The sequence below is a fragment of the Lingula anatina genome, chromosome 8 (genome assembly GCF_051362555.1).
Source record: "Lingula anatina isolate TDL-2025a chromosome 8, LinAna3.0, whole genome shotgun sequence".
Lineage (NCBI taxonomy): Eukaryota > Metazoa > Brachiopoda > Lingulata > Lingulida > Lingulidae > Lingula > Lingula anatina.
In genome coordinates, this window is record NC_141774.1 from 10,461,876 (window position 1) to 10,478,279 (window position 16,404).

Sequence of the window (16,404 nt, forward strand, 5' to 3'; positions counted from 1 at the left end):
ATATTTTCATGCAAACTCAATGGGGAATAATTCAACTAATTACCTTCACTTGGTTGATGATGTCTCCTTCAAGAAGAGCTTCATTGCATAAATCCATGCATAAGAGATACAGGCGTCTCACATCTCCCTTTAACAACGTATTGAATATGACTTCCATGGTGACAACATAGGGGATGGGACAATTTGGTGGACCATTTAGATGTTTCAAAATACCTCCCCAAACATTGACCTTTTTAAATTCATCACTTAAAGAATCCCACAATTCACATGTAATGAACTGGCTGTCAGACTGAGCTGCATATTGTTGACCGTGTGCTGCACCATACTGAACTAGTGACCCCTCAAAGCTTTGTTCCAAAGAGATTTCAGGATTGACTGATCCAGAGACACTTTCTGCCAATTCTACAGTGTAAGGCAATTCCCTCCTAGAATCATGTTCTCCCTGTCTGACTTTTGGTCGAACATCTGGTGATTTTACTGCGGTCTGCAATGTCCCATTTGGCATCAACTGATAATGGGAGTTAATATGTTCTGACACTGAATCTCCTCTTCTTGTAAAGGATTCTTCCAGCTCTTTCCTTGTTGTTTCTTCATTTTGTGGTTTTCTTGGCCCTTCATATGGCAATTCTGAATTCCCATTCATTTCTCCATATTCCAAAGACTGTTCAAAAGCTTCTTTCCTTTGTGTATTTTCATCACGTTTGGCATTATGATTTGAAACTAAATTTCTGTATTCAGAATGATTACCATTTGGCAGTGCCTTTAAAGAATCACCAGCCATAAGGAGCTGAAAAATATTTCAATGCATTATGCAACAGTTGAAGAAAATTATAGCATTAAAAGAGACCAATTTTCAAAGTGAAAGGACATATAGACCTCTTCAGTCCATTCGCAGATTAGATCAAAATAACAGATTGTGCATGCAGCACCAAAAATACAAACAATATGTGATTTAATTTCATATCTTGATTTAAGACATATATCGGTAATAATTATGATACTCCACAACATCTTGCTGAAATTTTCTATGGACTAGTTTTGAAGCATACCCAATTTTTTGTGATTTAATTTTCCACACTATACTAGTATCGATTTGATCTCTAGGTTCGTTAAGTCAATTAGAGACATGGAGATTCAGCGCAAGAGAAACACTAAACAGATATACCAGAACAATTGAAAAATACAATTCTATGTGAAAAAGCTATAAAAGAATCAAGCTGGTGGTACTTATAAGAGTAACCAATTATACATGCAGATCTACCGTAAAAGGTACCTGTATAAAAAAAAGGGGGGCTCATACATTATCAATTTACCTCTTTAAGCATCTTTGTTATTACTATTTTTTTACAGGTATTATCGTCATTTTCCAGTTGAGCTTTGTATATCTTTATCTCACACTCAATGACACTGGGGCACTGGCCGTCAGCAGGCTCCAAACGAAATACTGCACGTGTATCTATATCTTCAACTAGATCCAAATAGCTGACTTCCTGGAATCAGCAAACAGTTCATTCACACACACACACATATATATAACAGCTAGAATAGCTAGTTATTGTTATCATACCATTTAGCCCTTATCAAATTTGTGGTGGAATTTCCAAATGTACAAATACCAAGTTGTCAAACTGTTTCCACTTGTAGATCAATAACTTCAGAAGTCCTGCAGTTATAAAGTACTGGGCAGTAATACCACTTCAGAAATTCTACATTAACACATTTGCAGGATGGAAGACTGAAAAGATCTTTAAATTATTAGAATTATGTTATTTTCTACAATAATGATCACTACAGTAAAGAATTTAACACTGAAGTTATGTTCTTTACTACCTGAATATGATCTTCTTTTCTAGTTAATTTCCAACAGTTTTCAAATTCACCAATTTCCAGACAAAGTCCACTACATTCCTTGTGATGTTCACACAAGTATACAATGATACAGCGATAGTCAAGATACTTGAACTGCAATTTTGACATTTCTTTTTCAAGTTTCTGCAAGAAAAATAAATGCAAAAAAATGTAAAAAGCGACTGATAAACAACTGAGCCAGCAGAGGCTGTTAAATGTACAACACTGGATCTGTAGCACTCCATTAACGTGACAAATGACGTATTAAAAAAAATAATCCTTCATTTCTTATTCTATGTCTGTTAAAACATTAAAATATGACCAAATGTTGAGCAATTACATGAAGCAATTATGAATATACCTCTCTTTCATCTGGCAGATCTGCTATGCAGTGAACATTTAGATTAAGTTTTCGTCTTTCTACATCATACAATTGCCCATAGGCTTGCACCTGCATCTTCTTTTTGTTGCATGAGGTGCTGTGTTTGGTAAAATGGTGCAGGCCAATTATACACCTGTTGTGTAGGAACATAGAAAAATAATTGTCCTTCAGCAGTTTCCAGTCACAACATTCATCAAACCCCGTTTCTGAGCTCCAGATGTTTTTTTGGGTATTTAGTCCATGTACATCAGGAATGCAGTGACTGATGGTTAAGAAGATCATCTTTTTAAACATCAATCCATGGGGCTCACAAAATACCACAGGGGATGTTTGTGCCTGATCAGGACCAACTGGGAGCTTGTCTTGTTCTCTTCTGGTAATCCCCAGAGTTATCAATGTTTGGCTTTCTAAGGCTCCTGGTGGTACATACAAGGAAACCCCTGTTCCAGGGAGAGTCAAAATACCACCCTGCTCATCCACCCAGAACTGGTAATAGTATAGTTCACCAGCTATGTTGCTTTCATAGTCAAAACATGGAGGTGTTCCTGGAGTGCTCGTTCCTGAGAAGGAAAACAAAGAATTAGCTCTATCCTAAGTAATACTATGTAAATGTCCACAATGAGGCGCATTTTTCTATATCTTGGGATTATCGCCATTGTAACTATCGGTCATGTAGATTGGTAAAAACTCCACGGGGACTCTAGCTGAATGCAGTCAGATTAGCAGATTAAAACGCGTCCTCCTGGCATTGAGTAGAATACAGAAAAGTTGGTAATCATATATGACTAAGGGCGCATTCCAACAGATTTTAGATCGATCTATCCCCATGGGGAGTCTCACTAGATTACTGTCAGATAATCCGGCTTAAATGTCCGTCCAGCCTACTATAAGCTGTAAGGGGGTAATTAACTTTCGTGCCCGCTCGGCTGACAGCTATTTAGCAGGGAGTTAGGTCAATCTAGTGTGGATCGATCTAATTTCTGGGAATGTGGTCTAAGTTGGAAACAAGAGCGTATGCATCTGTTAATCTGATTTCATTCAGTGAGAGTCCTCGGAAGACCAGTAGTTTCATTGGGAATGAGTTGAGGATCCTTATTTACCTTTTCAACTTTTTCATTTAATTTTTTTAAACCATCAAAATAATAATTTCAAAGAACTCTGTTTGAAAATTACAAGTGCAGAGATGGGTTGAGCAGTGTTTCACAAAAAAAAAAAAAAAAAAAAAAAAACGACAAATGCTCCCCCCCCCCCCCCCCATTCTGGCATGTTTATCTCTAACTTACTATCATATGTAAACAGGTACAAGGTAGAATAAATGTTTACAAAATGGAATTTCTTACCTCTACTCTGAGAAGACAGCGAACTATTTATAGTCCCTGTGCTTGTTGATAAACTGGCCACTTCAGTATCTATATACAAAGAAATTACAGTTAAATCTGTTGAAAATCATATCAGTAACAATGAACTAATGAGCAAATAAATAATTTATAAACAAAAAAATGATAATTACAATCAACACATGCTAGTATTTGATTTTTCGTCAAATTATTTATTTTCAAAAATTATTCACTAGTTTTGCTGACATGAAATATCTTTCCTATGCCAAATTGGTCAGAATTATTCATACCACTGATATTCGGTGTCTGTGTGTGTTGAAATGACTGTCATGTGTAATATTTACCTTACCTACCTGTATAATTTTCCTCATTTAAATTCATTTTAGGTTTCACATGATCTCTAAACATTTCATGGTTTCTAAATCTGGGTGGAAGGTCTGCAATGAACTTCTTTCCTACAAGAAACAGTCATTTATGGATGCAAAATATTTAGCAGTATCACTTTATTGATTTATCAGTGTGGATGCATAAAAGGAAAGACCAGGTATTGCTATAAAATTAATTTTATAGTAATTGTAATTCATCAAAGAGATAAAATAATGATTAGTTCAAAAATATGGAAAATTCCTCTTAAAGATAGAAAATTGCCATTAAGATGAGTTCAAGAACTGTTTAAAAAGCTGTCAAGCAACTTTCCTTCTTTCTTTAGAAGCAAGTGGGCAAAATTGGACATAATAAAACATCAAAGGATGTTTTTTGCTTTTGATGAGCCATGATCATCTTTCCTACTTGTTATATTTCACAGCAGTTTGGGGGAAAATGAAACAGACATGAATGAATAAATTTTTTATTCAATTTAACAAAAAAATAAATAAATGAATATTTAAAAACTAAACACCCTCAAACATTTTATTTGAAAGTTGTACAAAATAACAGCATAAAAATAGATAAATAAAAGACTTATAAGATTGTTTAAATCAATTTAAGTATTAAACTTAAAAAGAAAGCAAACATCATTTTTTATTTCTTATTCAAAATAGACATTACTTACTATCTGCGAACATTTCATATTGGTCTTTAGGTGTTTTCCTCTTGGGTCTTTCTATTAGAGGCATCTCTATCTCTTCAGGGAGAAAATCCTCAGCATTTACAACACATCCCTTTTCCTGGTAATATTCCAACAGTGACTTCCATACTTTGTCAACTTTAAGCAGATTGTCATTTCCTGAAATAATATATCATTCACATGGAATTCCTAGTTTCCGCAGTAAAAGCTCATGTCTGAAAAATGCCTACAGACATATACTGGAGCTTTAACATCCCTTTATTCTGGAATATATACCCAGTACCACCCAACAAATTACTGCAACCAAAACTACACTGTAAGATGCTTAATGAAAGCAGCTACTTTTTGCCTATAAATACATTGTAAACAACTCTTTAAAATATAATAAATTTTATTTTATCAGTTAAAGCAGAAATTCTGAAATTTGTGGTTGTCACGTGACCTCCATAGATGTCTACACTCTGTAATAATCACTTAAGAGAATATTATAAAAAAAAACTTTTTAGAAAAAAAACAAGGACTAACTTTGAATGTGGAAATGGATTCATTAACCATTGGTACGTATGGAAAAATTATCCTTTATCCTAGGAAAATCCATTGTTTGGCCAAAATGAACAGTTGTTATCTTTATAAATATCGATGTCTACCCAACTTTTTTAAAAGTGCTTATTTTACAAAAGCTGACAAACATATTAAAGTTGAATTTTCAAGCAAGATTTTTAGGGGTCAACATGTCAAGTTATTAAGGTAGTAATTAACAGTAAATTGTCAAAATTTGGGTGTTTTTCTGAATTTGTCAGTATTAGATAGATGAAATATCAACTACATATCAGCCTATCTTAAAATAATGGAAGTTTACAAATAAACACGTAATTTTAGCCTAATTGCTGATTTACCCCTGTGGTAGCGTGTCTGAGTTTTAAAGTAGGTTTCACTTGTCCATATATGTGTTTGATTGGCAGCTCCACTGTGCAGCTGTATATTTCCCGTACTAGATTGCTGCTAAGCCTTTCACATTCTGTGAGTAACGTCGCGCTTTCACTTGCTAAACAATACTTTTCATTTTGAATTTATCAGTGAACTTAATTCTGATGATCTGTTAAAGCTTTAAAAAGCAGACATATAGATGAGACGTATATGGGCAAAGGCACTCCCCCTAGGTGTCACGTGGTGAAGAAGGCTGAGGTCACGACTAACATGGTGGCTGCTGTCAATGCATGGAGGGGGCCTCCGGTTGAAAATGTTCAATAATAATGTTGAAAATGGATGAAAGACATAGTGACAGTTACATAGGCAGTGAGTAGAGGGCTGAACCAGTTTAAATAACTAAATTTCTCAGCTTGCCAATGCAGCTCACTGATTATATAACGTTGGAATCTCCGGGGAGCACTAAAAGGCTGATTTCTCCGCTTCAGTTTATGGCTTCAAGAGAACGATTTAGACCAGTGTCAAAATAAATTAGAACTCTCAACCGATGAAAGCTGGTATTCATTCATTAGATCTAAGGTTTGTCTGAAAGTATGTGTCTGGGATTTCATAACATCAGCTCCGTTTTCAACTTAGGCATACTTTAGTTAGGCTAGGGGGTCTCGTTGAACTGGAAACCAAGTTTATTTTGATATCTCTGCTAATTTAACACATATCGCTAATTTGAGGCGCATTCTTGTTGATCCCTATGAGGGCTCACAAGTCAAGCTGTCTACACATGTCCATTTGTAGTGGACTTCTAGTTTTTAAGGTGTAAAGATTATGTTGAGCACACCTATTAAGCATTATATCTCATTACGTAACGATTACATAATAAAATAAGGATATGAAATGAAGAGCTGTTGAAATAAGCTTTCTATTGATATGTAACATGTTGGTATATCTTGGCCGGTTTAGAAGATAGCTACCCCTGTTATCTACATCCTTAAGTGTATTATCTTGAAGCTATAGTTGAGTTGGGGGAGGGTTAGGTGGTTCAAATGCACTGCCCTTTTGGTCAGAAAGGTTGGGTCACCTAGGAGGGAGGTAAAAAGCTACTTTTTTGATAAAGTACCTGGTCTCCATTCTGAAATCACCGACTATACAGACTTGTCTTAAATGTTGCCCTTACCAACAATAATGAGTCCCTTCTTTGCTCTTGTTAGTGCCACATTGACCTGGTTAGAGTCTATGATAAAACCAAGGTTCTTTTTGCGCCATCCAAGAGTTGGCCTCTCAAGTATATCATAGTCTGGGAGAGAACGAACTGTGCTCAGGAGTACATAGTCCCACTCCCCACCTAAAGTGATAATAAATTTTAATTACATTGGATTCCGTTCTCTACATAAAGATGTATGGTATTTTACAGCTGCAAGCTAGGCAAAGGTGGAGTATTCATGAAAAGAGCATTTAACATAATATGCTTAACAATTACATATTATATGAGTAATAATAAAACAAGTGATAACAAAATGGGTATTCATATAAAGAACGTTGAAGAAATGATGTTGTTGAGAATAAATATATACTTCAAACTTATATTGGTGGTCATGCGCTCCATCTATTGAAGAACTAAGTAATCACAATGTACATTAAGTAAGTAACACTAACACTTATTATGCTTTCAAAACAATCATTAAAATTTCAGTAAAGCATCAACAGTATAAATACCCTGTGCTCCTACTACAGTGCTGACATTTGGGTAAGGTATTATTTTTTCCAGTTCTTTTTTTATAGCATACACCTGAGCTTTGTACTGGGACAGGACCACAATATTGGAGGGTTCAATGTTGTGTTTTGTGACTAGATTTTTGTACATCCGCACCTGAAAACAATTGATAACAATGTACTGGTAGGAATGCATCTGTCAAATTAAAAGTGAAAGAAATCATACAATAAATGATTATGAATCAGGCTAGCTGTATAATAAAAGTGGAATGTTTAGCATTTTAAGTTCACACAGCAGATGATATTTATCACATAATGAAGCTTACAACATGTTTCATTTCATCTTCGTTGCTCTTAGATCTCTCACTCCCTTCACGTGTGGCAACAGGCAGGGTTGTCTCCTTTCCTTCAGTACAGCAAAATACAATAGCTTGGGGCTCGTCCCTTCCTGACCAAATTTCCAACTCTGGTGACTTTCCTTTCAGTGATGAATCTGTCTCTAGTTTTCCCCCATAAAACTTCTCTGATGGAAACTGGCATATGGTTTCATGCTAAAAGCAAAAGTATGTAAAGAGTAAATTAAGGTTAGACCCCATTTCTATAGATTAGATCGATCTACTTTAGATCAACCTAACTCCATGGGGGTTCACGCTAAATAGCTGTCAGCCGGGCGGACAAAGTTAATTACCCCCTTACAGCTTGTAGTAGGCGGGACGGACATTTAAGCCAGATTATCTGACAGTAATCAAGTGAGACTCCCCGCGGGGATTGATCGATCCAAAAGCTCTGGGAGTACAGCCTTAGTCTTTCAGTCTGGCAGCTAGCTAATGATGACATTGTTCTAATTGACACTTTTATAGAGCAAGCTAAAACATCACAATTAAAGTAATAAGTGGCAGACTGACAGCTATTCTTAAGCTTACCATTCTGTACTGAGTTTTAAGCATCATAGCCTTATAGGAGTATCTTTCAAACAATGACAAGGCAAGACCCAGATCACTTGCTGCTTTCAGAGGAACCACTGGACGTAACTGACGATGGTCTCCGAGAAGGATTACTTGGTAAGCATTTGAAGCAACTATTGGCACCATTGTTTCTGGTTCCATGCACATTGCTGCTTCATCTATCATAAGCTGCCTGAAGTTTAAACCAGTCAATTTCTGGCTACCACTGACAGAGCAGGTACAGAGGATGACCTCCGCTTGCTGTAGAGCCTCCTGTTCTGCCTTGGCCACTGTTGCTTTATATTTTGTCACATCTTCATGGGTTACAAGAAGAGGTTCCGTTTTGAACATCTCATCAAATTGAAGGATCTTCTTGCTATAACGGTTTGAACATTCCCTGATCAAGTAGTGAAGACTCTGAGGTATGCAGTGAACATCAATTTCAGTGTCATCCTCTTCATCTCCATTCGTAGACATTTTTTTCCATGATCTCCTGTGTACAGGTTGGGTAGGAACGGGAAAATCTTGGGACACAATTGTATCACTATACACACGAACAAAGTTTGGACAAATGTTTTCCTTGTCTTTCTGGTTAAAATGATACATCATCATAGCTAAAAATAATATTATAGAAATTTAAAAAAATCAAAATTACAAAAGAAAAACAGAAAATAAATAAATTGTCCACTACAATTTCAAAATTAATGTTACTCAAATAAAAGATTGCATTTATGCATTTAAATTAACAAAAATAGATCCATTCCTGTGACAGGTTTTGATGGTTAATGAGGTGGAAAAAGACTTAAATGAAAAAACAAAAATTTACGCTCGGCTGTTTGGGTGTGCATGCATGTGTGCATGTTAAAAGTTTTACAAAACTTTTAAAGTCAAAATAAATGAGCTGCTTTTTGTTCGACAATGTTCTGCAGAAGAATTATCAAAGTGAAGAAATCTGTAACCTACATGCTAAATGGTCCAAAGATTTGTTAGATGGCCCACACACCAAGATCTTTGGAGAAGTGTCAGGATCTGCATTGTTCAACCCTTGTTTGTTCCATTCATTCAAGATGTACAACATGTTAAGTGCTGTCCAGGTTTTGCCAGTTCCTAGAAAATGACAGGGTTCTCCATATCATTTTTAATAAACAGTTATAATAAAGTACAATGGCTGAATATTCCATGATTTCTTGTATGTGTCACAAAAAAAAAATTAGTAAAAAAAGTTTTCACCTACATCAGCAAGTAATTTTGATCTTGGTAAAAAGGTTTTGACTGAGTGGGGGTACTACCTTTCCCTAATACACATTCTTAGTTTCACATAAATTATTCATAGCAACTCACATTTCCAAAAGGGTTAAAAAATTCTGGTCACAGTAAGTGTCCATGTTTATAATTCTTTCAAGTAATAAATGTTAAAATTCATAAATATGACGAATGTAGGTTTGGCATTTAATCGCACAATAAGCTTCATTTTGACGAACAAAACAAACCCCTGCATGAGCATGATAAATTTTTTACCTGGTGGCCCTTGTATGAGTGAAAAAGGAGAATTCAGTGCTTCAGTAACAGCGTTCTTCTGACTAAAGTTCATTTTTGCAATGTATCTTTCTAGTTTCTTCTGGCTGTCTTCAATGAATTCTTTGGGCACTTTAATCCCTGTAAAAGATAAATTGAAGCTTTTGCTTAAGAGAGAACATCTGTGACATCATGGTAGCAAAGCAATTTTTTTAATCCTTAAATTCTGAAATAATATCTCAAAACCTTATATTAGTACTGATTCTGACTCCACAAAGAAACAAATTACCATTCCTTAAATAATTTAATTTGAACTGTATGGTAATAGTATCAACAAACAGCATGAGACCATAAAAACTGGCGTCTGCACTGCAATTCACTTCTCCACAACTTTAAATTTCATTAAACTCTTTCCAGCTAGGTTCTTGCTCTTATTTACACCTAACTTACAGTGTACACCTCTTTGATAACAATACTTCAAGTAATGTCTGCTTTGATAAATTTCTGTTGAGTGGAGATCATATAGAGAAATAATATCCTGTATTAAATTAAAAAAAAAAAAAACACATACTTACACTTTTGATAAATTATAGTTTTGCCCCAAACCCTCTCAACTGTACCCTGTATCACATACCTTCCCTAGTTTTGTCAATATCTGATAAGTTTCCAGTTGCAATGCCTTTTGCTAATGTAGATGCCTTGTCTAGATTCTCAATGGCATGTTCCATCCTCCTTTAAAAATAAAAAAATCAACTTCAATGTTGCACATTAGGTTATAAAAACATCATCAACGAAAAAGGCTACATATATAGAGAGTTCATTTAACAAATTGTCACAAACATTAACATTACCATAAATAAATATCTCAACACCGTATCTTTAATCAATATACAATATATACTCAGAAAAACAATACATACTTATCTGTTGAAGTCTTTGGAATCACTTCTAACGTACACACACTTGGCTGCTGTAGCATTTTCTCTGTAGGGTGACAAGACTTATCATGTAGCTTAAAATGAATGTAACTTCCTTGCTCTTTCACACCAGTAATCACTCCATGTCCAGTCCAGATGTAACTTTCACCTTTGTCCCTCTCCCCCATTTGTTCCCTCTCTCCATAAGTTTGTGCTGCAGCTGGAATCCTTGGGCAAATGATGCACAAATACTCTGAAAAATGCTCCAGGTCATTGGTTTCCTCGCTGTCACTTTCATCTTCATCCTCATCAGCATCAGAATCTTCCACTTCATCTCCGTTCACATCTTTCATGAAAAAAATATGTCTTTGCTTGCAAAACTCTTTACCGAGGCTAAACTGACCTTTGTATACTGGCAGATTATTTTTCTCATCTTGTATCCAAGTGATTTTAACATTGTTTATGTAAAAAGATTCATCAGACTTGACTGCTTCATAGGCAGACTCCATGGAAAGGATTGGGCGCCAAATCTGCTGGTATTCATCTATGTCACGGTAGCGTTCTTTGCTAGCCTTACTGGCCATATCCTCGAAACATATAATAGGGTTCTCTTTATGGTGCACACACAAATGAAACTGGTCAGTCAAACTCAAAATCTGTACCCTTGGACGTAGAAATCCTCGTTCAATCTCAGCTGTGAAAAATAACTTTAAAACATCTCCCCCTTTAAGCAATAGAGAAAACTGTTTGAAGTGATCAAAAATCATTCCGCCACCTGGTGATTCTGAGGTTAGATAAGGATCCACTTGCCTCCGTTTCACATTTTTCACAATTTTCTGAAGAAAATTTTTTGACCCATCTTGGTCCCCCTTCACGAATTTGTCTAACATGATCTGCCAATCCCTGCCTGCAATCTGACGGACATGCCTTTTTGTATCAAGTTCTGTTTGGCTTACTGATAATGCCTGGCTTTCATTTGGTATTTGGTCATAAATTCGCTTTCCCCAAGCCAGCACAGTTCTTGCTTTATTATCCTCTGGCAATTCAGGCTTTTCTTGCAAGGAAAGGGATGCATATTTGATTGTTTCACATCTCTTTGGGACAAAATTGTAATCTGGATTTCTGAACAGAATGTGGTCTTCTTCCATGGCCTCTACTATTGTATAATGAGGCCTTACAGGGTCACTGGACAATTTAAAAGCATAGGCTAAACAATCACAATCCTTACTAAAATGTTTCTGTTTCAGTACACCAAGATTGTAGAGATGGCATATTTTCTGAACTGCTTCTGAATTATATGGGGATGCCATGTTCCCCAAATGTGCTTTCAATAATCTGTGCACAATCAGATCAATGTATCTGCGCACTGGAGAAGTAAACTGGGTATAAGGTCCTATGTTCATTCCAGAGTGTACTATTTCATTAGGTTTAACATAAGCAGAACAAGTGACTCTTCGGTGCATCTGAATACTGAACCACTGTTGTAATACATGGGCATGCTGAGGATGCTTTTGCTCCTGACAAACAAGAGTGAAAGCGGTCTTCCAGTCATCACAATTAACAGCATTCTCTATTGCTTTCCATATGTCTTCCTTTATTTCAACCTTAGGCATAACATATTGTGGAACATTACCAAGACATGGCAATTGTAATCTATGGGGGTCAAAGTAAAGCATATTTGGCAGGAAATGCTTGAAGTTATCTTTCCAAATGGTGTATAATTCTTCCCTTGGAGGAAGATGTTGCACCAGAATTGTGCTGTCAGGGTATGCCTTCAAAAGGACTCCTGCCACATGTTTGTTTGCTTCTATCATCCACTCTTCCACTAACTGGTGGCTCTTAAAGTTTGATGAATCTTGCAAATGGTCAGCATCATAAAGGAAAAAAGCTCCGGTTCCTAAACGCTTAATACGGAGAGCATGTGACAGGTCATAAAGCATTTTCACAGGAAAAAACTCCTTGGTTGTTGTCTGGTCTTCAATTATTTGCTCCACTTCATTGTAATTCAAATTTTTGTTACAACATATGACAGATTCCACAATGCTAGGCTCTTTGGTGAATAAACCATCTTTGTTTATGGTGAAAATAACAGATATTGTCAGCTTATCTTCCCCACTGCGCAAACTACAGAGATCTTCACTAAGTCTTGGAGGCAGCATGTGATAGGGCTTGTGATCTTCACAATTGGGGTAAAAAGTTACACTGCGCACAATGGCTTCCTTGTCAATGGCTGCCTCAGCCTCAACATAATACGCAACATCTGCAATGTGCACAATGACTTGAAACTCGTTTTCATTATTTGTTTCCTCACAACTCAATGCATCATCAAAGTCTTTTGCATTCAGTGGGTCAATGGTAAATGTGTAGATGCTCCTGAAGTCTTTTCTAGAGTCTAATTCATTAGATGGGATTTTATAGTTATTGCCATAGATTGTGTGTAAAAGCTTTCTACTTTGTGCAGTGAATTGATGGGTCAGACGGTATTGGATTTTCAGCAACTCCAGCCCATTTTCCAATGAATTTGCTGCTGGTTTCACATCTACCACCACTCCCAAAGGATATCGGCAATGATCTTTCCAGGTAAGATATCGCACAATGAACAGCCTGTTGTGCTTGCTCTGGGGTTTTATCATTTCCGTGTATACTAATTCCATTTTTGCTTCATTGTCTCGTCCTTCCTTTACTCTGTATACACTGACAGAATTTTCCCCACCATGTTTATTGAAAATCACTACCTTGGGCATTGTTTTACAAATAGGTTTCATCAAAGAACAGTTATAGTCATCAACACTACAGATGAGTTTGTACTCTTTAGGTAGGGGTAGGTGGGCAAGGACACCAAGGACCCTGCCTCTTTTCACAATTTCACCTGTAGAAGGGTCAACAGGATCTATTGGCAAGTCAAATATCTTGACCACAACTTCTTCACCACTAAAAGCTTGACCACAACGCTGTCTTCCATAAATCTTAATTTTGTCCACAGATGCATCTCTCTGAACTGGAATGCATGTTGCTTCTTGTGATGTGTCTATCTGGAAAATACATCTCTTGTATCTGTCAGGATCTTCTTCAAGTTTCTTTCTTAGTAAATGTGGCTCCAAACATTCATAATATGATTTTAGACCTCTGCTGCTAAAATAATCTGAACACATGTCCCCAGAACAGTCAGACTCCTCAGAATATGTGTCAATATCCAAATAACTGTTCTGTAACCATTCATCTATGCGTTTGCGTTTGTCACCATACTCTATATCTAAAATGCTTCTACTTTTAAGGGGGATCTTGGCGGGTTTTTGGTCATACTCTTTTTGCAAGGCTTTCATAATAGCATCAGTGTCAGGATGTTCAATATCTGACTCTGCATAACCATCTCTGCCAACTGGACAGGGAGAATTGCTTCTGGATGATTCTGTTTGTGTTGAACAAATGGAAACCTCACTCCCACTATACTGACTATAGCCAGAGCTGATTCCAGAATCCTCTGAAACACTTGATAATACTGTATCAGAAAAGGTGGGACTGTCTGGACGCATTTTCATGGTATCTTGCATTTCATTTTCAGACATAATATAACTGTGAAACTGTTCCAAAGACTTTTCAATCCACTGAAGGTTTACATTAGCAGGTTTCACACCTTCATGCTGTGCTGATATATCCAAGTATCTTTTCCACACACTCTGACACAAACCAACTGAACATAAGGCAAGAGGATCGCCGATCACCATGACAAGAGATCTGGCTCTTGTAAAGGCAGTATTCAGAAGTTTTGGGTCTGACAATACTCCCAGATGATGACCTTTTTGTTTTTTATCACTTACCAGTTTTTGTTTTGTACAAACTGTACTCAGTAGTATGGCCCAGTATTCAGTGCCTAAAAAATATCAGCATCCGTAAATATTTACCATTGCCTTAGACCCCTTTACCACACCTATATCGGATCGGACCTAAAAGGATCAGTCCATCTCCAAGAGTTTCTCCCTAAACTGCATTCAGCTTAAGTGACTCTGATGTCTGGCACACCTACTGAAGCTGTAAGGGGATATCGCTTAGTAGCTTCAGTAGGCATACCAGGCATCAAACAACTTAAGCTAAACGTAATTAGCAATGATCACCTCAGAGATGGGTCAATCCTGCTAGATCGATCTAGGTATGGGAATGGGGTCTAACAATCAAAAGTACTTCTTATGGCTATGAAAAGGCATTATTTTGTTTAATTCAGATATAATCAAACCTACTTTGTGTGTCAACAAGCCCTTGGGTATTAAGATTTTTATTACACTGCATACTTAATGGAAAATAAATTTACAAAGAAATTACAGAACTGGTAAAACAGGAGATTGAATACAACTGATATGATTGGATGAAAATGGCCATTGCACATAAAACTTAATAATTACCCTGGGCATTCTCAATTACATCCACAACAACTTTCTTAGAGTGGTGGCCAAGGTCCTTCCCCTTGAGAGCATTTCTGATACACTTCACCTGCAAAATTTATTTTCATTTGATGTGCATATCTCGATCATTTTAATTTGCCTATTGTGCAAATTCGCTTGAAGAATCTGTGTCCTTGATACATTATGTACATGCATGCAAAATGCCAACAAATGTGAAGAAAAGTCACAGATGAGAAATATGAATAAATTGGATACTGGGATATACTGAGACCATTCACTAGACCATTCACAACAAATGTGAAGAAAAGTCACAGATGAGAAATATGAATAAATTGGATACTGGGATATACTGAGACCATTCACTAGGTAAATGACCTGTTTAAACTGAGATCCCTTTCTTGTTCAATGTTGGCTTTTCCAACCATTCCCAAATGGCTTCTTTGATGCCATGTTTGACCCACTTTTATCCAATGGGTAAAAGAATGTTTACTATACACTAGGGCCCGTATTCCAAGATGTTCCTTAAAATAGGGCTAAGGTCAACTTTTATAAAGGCTTCCTTTGATGAGATGTTCCTTGGTAAAGGAAGGCCTAACGAAATGGTATTCTAAGACCACACTTTAGCCTCTCCTTTGATAAGGAATTACTTTGACAAAAGTCAGCCTTTAGGTAAGGGACACTGACATAAAGGAGCTCCTCATTGGTTAGAGTAGGCATTTGTGACACCCTCCTTGTTAAAAATGCCTCAGTAATATTGTATAATTGGGGTCAACTGATCAACTTCATTCATGCAACAGCGCATATGGACATTATCACTGCATTTGGATTTTTTGATCTAAGCCAAATTTAGTGAACAAAGCAAATATGGCAAGAAGAGAACATAATGGTTTGGAGGATGAGAAAACCAAAGTCGTAGACCCCTTTCTGATATCGAAAAAGCAGCTACTGATGCAACTAGTCAACAGAGAAAAGCCTATCCTCGATCAAACCCCTGTTTGTTTGTCTGTCTTTTTGTTACCTCCACCAAGTAGGTTATGTTTTCATCCCGTTTGTTTGTCTGTCTGACTGTCTGTCTGTTGGTTTGTTTGTTTGTCATCAATATAACTCAAAAAGTTACAAGCAGATTTTGATGAAATTTTCAGGGTAGGCCAGAAATGGGATATATTTGAAGTGATTAGTTTTTGGTGGTGATCAAGATCAATAATCAATCAATTATCATTAATAAAAAAAACTCAAAAAGTTATGGACCGATTTTTATGACATTTACAGGGTAGGTCAGAAATGGGTTAACTTAGAAGTGGTTAGTTTTTGGTGGTGATCAAGATCAATAATCAATAATCACAAATAAGTCAAAAAGTTATACG

At 36.4% G+C, this 16,404-nt stretch overlaps 1 protein-coding gene across 1 annotated transcript in view; it reads right to left on the minus strand.

Moving 5' to 3' along the window:
• Positions 1-16,404, minus strand: part of LOC106167791 (3'-5' exoribonuclease HELZ2-like) — a 37,866-nt gene that overhangs the window by 3,008 nt on the left and 18,454 nt on the right. Inside the window, exons 19-34 of the mRNA XM_086994127.1 lie at positions 15,041-15,128; positions 10,647-14,514; positions 10,361-10,458; positions 9,730-9,867; positions 9,175-9,318; positions 8,191-8,825; positions 7,594-7,818; positions 7,271-7,424; positions 6,732-6,899; positions 4,619-4,792; positions 3,921-4,022; positions 3,571-3,639; positions 2,210-2,790; positions 1,831-1,992; positions 1,314-1,490; positions 44-787 (exon numbers count right to left, since the gene is read on the minus strand). Coding sequence (XP_086850253.1) covers positions 44-787; positions 1,314-1,490; positions 1,831-1,992; positions 2,210-2,790; positions 3,571-3,639; positions 3,921-4,022; positions 4,619-4,792; positions 6,732-6,899; positions 7,271-7,424; positions 7,594-7,818; positions 8,191-8,825; positions 9,175-9,318; positions 9,730-9,867; positions 10,361-10,458; positions 10,647-14,514; positions 15,041-15,128 — 7,527 coding nt within the window. The remainder of the gene's footprint in view (positions 1-43; positions 788-1,313; positions 1,491-1,830; positions 1,993-2,209; positions 2,791-3,570; positions 3,640-3,920; positions 4,023-4,618; positions 4,793-6,731; positions 6,900-7,270; positions 7,425-7,593; positions 7,819-8,190; positions 8,826-9,174; positions 9,319-9,729; positions 9,868-10,360; positions 10,459-10,646; positions 14,515-15,040; positions 15,129-16,404) is intronic.